This window comes from Sturnira hondurensis, unplaced genomic scaffold (genome assembly GCF_014824575.4).
Source record: "Sturnira hondurensis isolate 20B ecotype Veracruz unplaced genomic scaffold, ASM1482457v3 Scaffold0004785, whole genome shotgun sequence".
NCBI lineage: Eukaryota > Metazoa > Chordata > Mammalia > Chiroptera > Phyllostomidae > Sturnira > Sturnira hondurensis.
Genome location: NW_028077416.1, coordinates 1 through 2,878, shown reverse-complemented (window position 1 = coordinate 2,878; position 2,878 = coordinate 1). Strand labels below are relative to the sequence as shown.

The following is a 2,878-nucleotide window of genomic DNA, read 5'->3' as shown; positions in this document are numbered from 1 at the left end:
GTTTCAGCTTTATGTCCCACACATGACCGACATCGTATAGTTCTTAGCTTTTCCTGACCAAGTTACTGAGTATGACATTCCCTTGGCCCATCCACTCTGTTCCAGAAGGCGGTATTCTGTGTTTTCCTATAGCTGAGTAGATCTCATCCTCCTCTGAGTGTCCCCATCTCACAGCCACAGGAGTCACTTTGCCTGTCATGGTCCCCACATGGCCAGGGCGGCCCCTGACTCAGAAATCCATGGTGTCCAGAGGTGAAGTGTCAGACTCACCCGGCTCTTGCCTCCCTGGGCCTGATCCTTCTCCCACCTTTTCCCACCCTCCTCAGAGGAACCGGGTCCTGGAAGCAGCAGAGAGCAGGGGCCTGTGAGGTCTCCTCTCAGATTCGTTCCTGCTGCGATTCTGCTCTGCTCGGCCGCCGTCTCCCCCCGCCCTTCACTCCAGTGGGGGTCCCAGTGCAAACTTGGGGATGCACAGGGCAGAGGCCCCTGCAGATTTAGGGGGCAGCACCGTGGGGCAGTGTGGGGGCATCGATGGCAGCGTGAGTGCAGGGCGAGCTGTGGCTGCCACCACCCAGCAGGGGGCTGGGGACACATCAGTAAAGACACTGTCACCAGAGCAGGGCGGTGTCCTACAGTGAGGGGTCACTCAACCACTGTTTTCTGAGGACTGGGTGTAGATGACTCACCACTTTTGCAACTGCAATACCAACATATGCGGATATTACCAGACTGGGTGCAAACCACAATACAAACTAATTACAATAGAGTGAGTCTTACAAACCTCTAGGTTTCATCGTGAATGTAAATGTTAAGCTTATGCTGTAGTATAGTCTGTTATGAGTTCAACACTATGATGTCTAAAAATAATGTATGTGACTTTATTAAAATATACTTTGTCGTTAATAAAAATGCTCTCTTCTGACCCTTTCGGGAATTGTAATCTTCTTGCTGGTGGGACATCTTACCCTGAGTTGTAGAACAAACACGGCCTGGTCCAGGAACTGGGTTGGAGTGTCGCTCCATGCACCACAAGGTTACGGATTAGATCTCCGTGAAGGGCACACACCTGGCTCGCAGGTGCAATTTCTGCTCAGGGTGGTACCTCAGGGAACCCATTGATGTTCCTCTCTCTCTCTCTCCCTCTCTCTCTCTCTTTCTCTCTCTGCCTTCCTCTCTCTGTAAAACCCATAACAACAACCCTCAGGTGAGGATGAAAATTAAGAAAGGCAGATCTGTGCAGTGCGGTATACACCCGTGCATCGGTGACCGAGCACAGGCCGAATGCCCGGCCTCACAGAGCACATGTGTGGCAAAGGGACAGACAGGCGCTCATCCTTCAGATAAGGTCCCTCTGGAACCAAATTGAAGCAGCAGCATCAGGAGGAGATTCCTGTACATCACTCCTGGGAACCCGCAGGTGGTCAGTCAGCACAACACAATTGTCTTCATGCTGTAACGGGGGTAACAGGTGCAGGGTTAAGGTGGTCACACCGAGTGACCGCGATACCGGGTGCGGAGAGCAGGACGCTTCCTAAGAAGCCAAACAACTGTTGGAGACGTGTTGAGTGTGATGAGCGGTCAGTACAGAGTCAGCGGAATGAGGAGCGTAACTAGTTAAACGTGGGTCCTCAACCCCGTCCATTTTAAGCCACAAACAGGAAGCAGAGCTGGCCCTCCACCAGGAAAGAGGCAGCGAGTTCTCCCTGTGAGAGAACCAATCTGAGTTGTTGGGTGAAAAAAAAACCCAAATTCCTGACTCTGCTCGGTGATTGGCAGGGTGGTTCCTCGTCTATAAGGCCTCCCTGAGACCCGGAACTCAGTCTCCCGTGACTCCCGATTGCTGGTGATGGTGCAGATCATGCTCCTGCTGCTGCTCTCCGGAGCCGTGACCCTGACCGAGACCCGCGGTGAGTGCGGGGTCGGGAGGGCACGGCCTCTGTGGGGCGGGAGCGAGCGGACCCGGCAGGGGGCGCGGGACCCGGGACGGCGGTAACCCAGCCACCCCCCCACCCCAGACCCCAACTCCCGCGCCCCGGCCCCGCCCCCTCCTCTCCACAACCCTGGGTTTCCTTCTCCGCGCCCCACCCCCAGCTCCGCGGCCCCCTGCCCCTACAGGCCCCACAGCGACCCCGAGACGCACGTCCTCCCCGCCCCCAGGCCCCCCACAGCTTGAGTTATTTGCACACCGCCGTGTACGAACCGGGACCCAGGAAGAACCGTACGTCGCCGTGGGCTACGTGGACGACACGGAGATCCTGCGGTTCGACCCTCCCTGACGGTTTTCATCAACGGTACATTTCTGACACTATACTCCCCAATAGCTAATTAGCTAGGGTTTACTATGGGCTGCAGAGTCTGAAATGGCAGAAGTCGGAAGTAAAAATGGAAACTTTTTAACAACAAGTACGGGCTCGCTAAAGAACAAGAGCAATATTTTATGCTAATTTGGCAGGTTTTTAAAGCTGCTAAATATCTTCCTGATAAGGGATCTTTACACTTCGTTCTTTAGGAAAAGTTGGGCAGAAACTGGAACAGCACCAGGTAGTGTGAGATAGAGACTAGTCTCTCACTCCCCCCTTTAGAGGGTTTAATTTGAAAAATATTAGTTTGCTTGAATTTTATGTGTTTCTATTTTAAAAATAACATCTCAGTCTCAAAATGTCTCAATACATAGAATGAGATCTCTAATATGGTTACATCATAAAGATTCTACTCAAAAAATTGTAATTGATTAATTTTTAAAAAGGCCAATGTATTTGCCAGTAGAGACAAAACTCTTTCTAAAAGTTGTGAATTTGTATTCACAAATCTGTCAATCTGAAGCACGCTATACGTGGGATAGGAGGTGTGATGTGTTAAAGAAATATTAAGAATCCTC

The 2,878-nt window shown here is 51.7% G+C and overlaps 1 protein-coding gene across 2 annotated transcripts; it reads left to right on the top strand.

Moving 5' to 3' along the window:
- The first annotated feature begins 1,090 nt into the window (after nt 1–1,090).
- On the top strand, nt 1,091–2,870 carry LOC118986986 (H-2 class I histocompatibility antigen, K-B alpha chain-like). Of its 2 annotated transcripts, XR_005066492.1 has the most exons (3): nt 1,091–1,989; nt 2,158–2,291; nt 2,747–2,870. XR_005066492.1 is itself a non-coding variant. In XM_037046032.1 (2 exons), exons 1-2 carry the CDS (start codon nt 1,847–1,849, stop codon nt 2,274–2,276), a joined length of 246 nt encoding a protein of 81 aa, XP_036901927.1. In that variant the 5' UTR covers nt 1,091–1,846; the 3' UTR covers nt 2,277–2,329. The 2 variants fall into 2 exon arrangements, 1 of the variants encoding a protein (XP_036901927.1); XM_037046032.1 differs by lacking the exon at nt 2,747–2,870 and having other exon boundaries at nt 1,091–1,907; nt 2,092–2,329.
- The last annotated feature ends 8 nt before the right edge of the window (nt 2,871–2,878 follow it).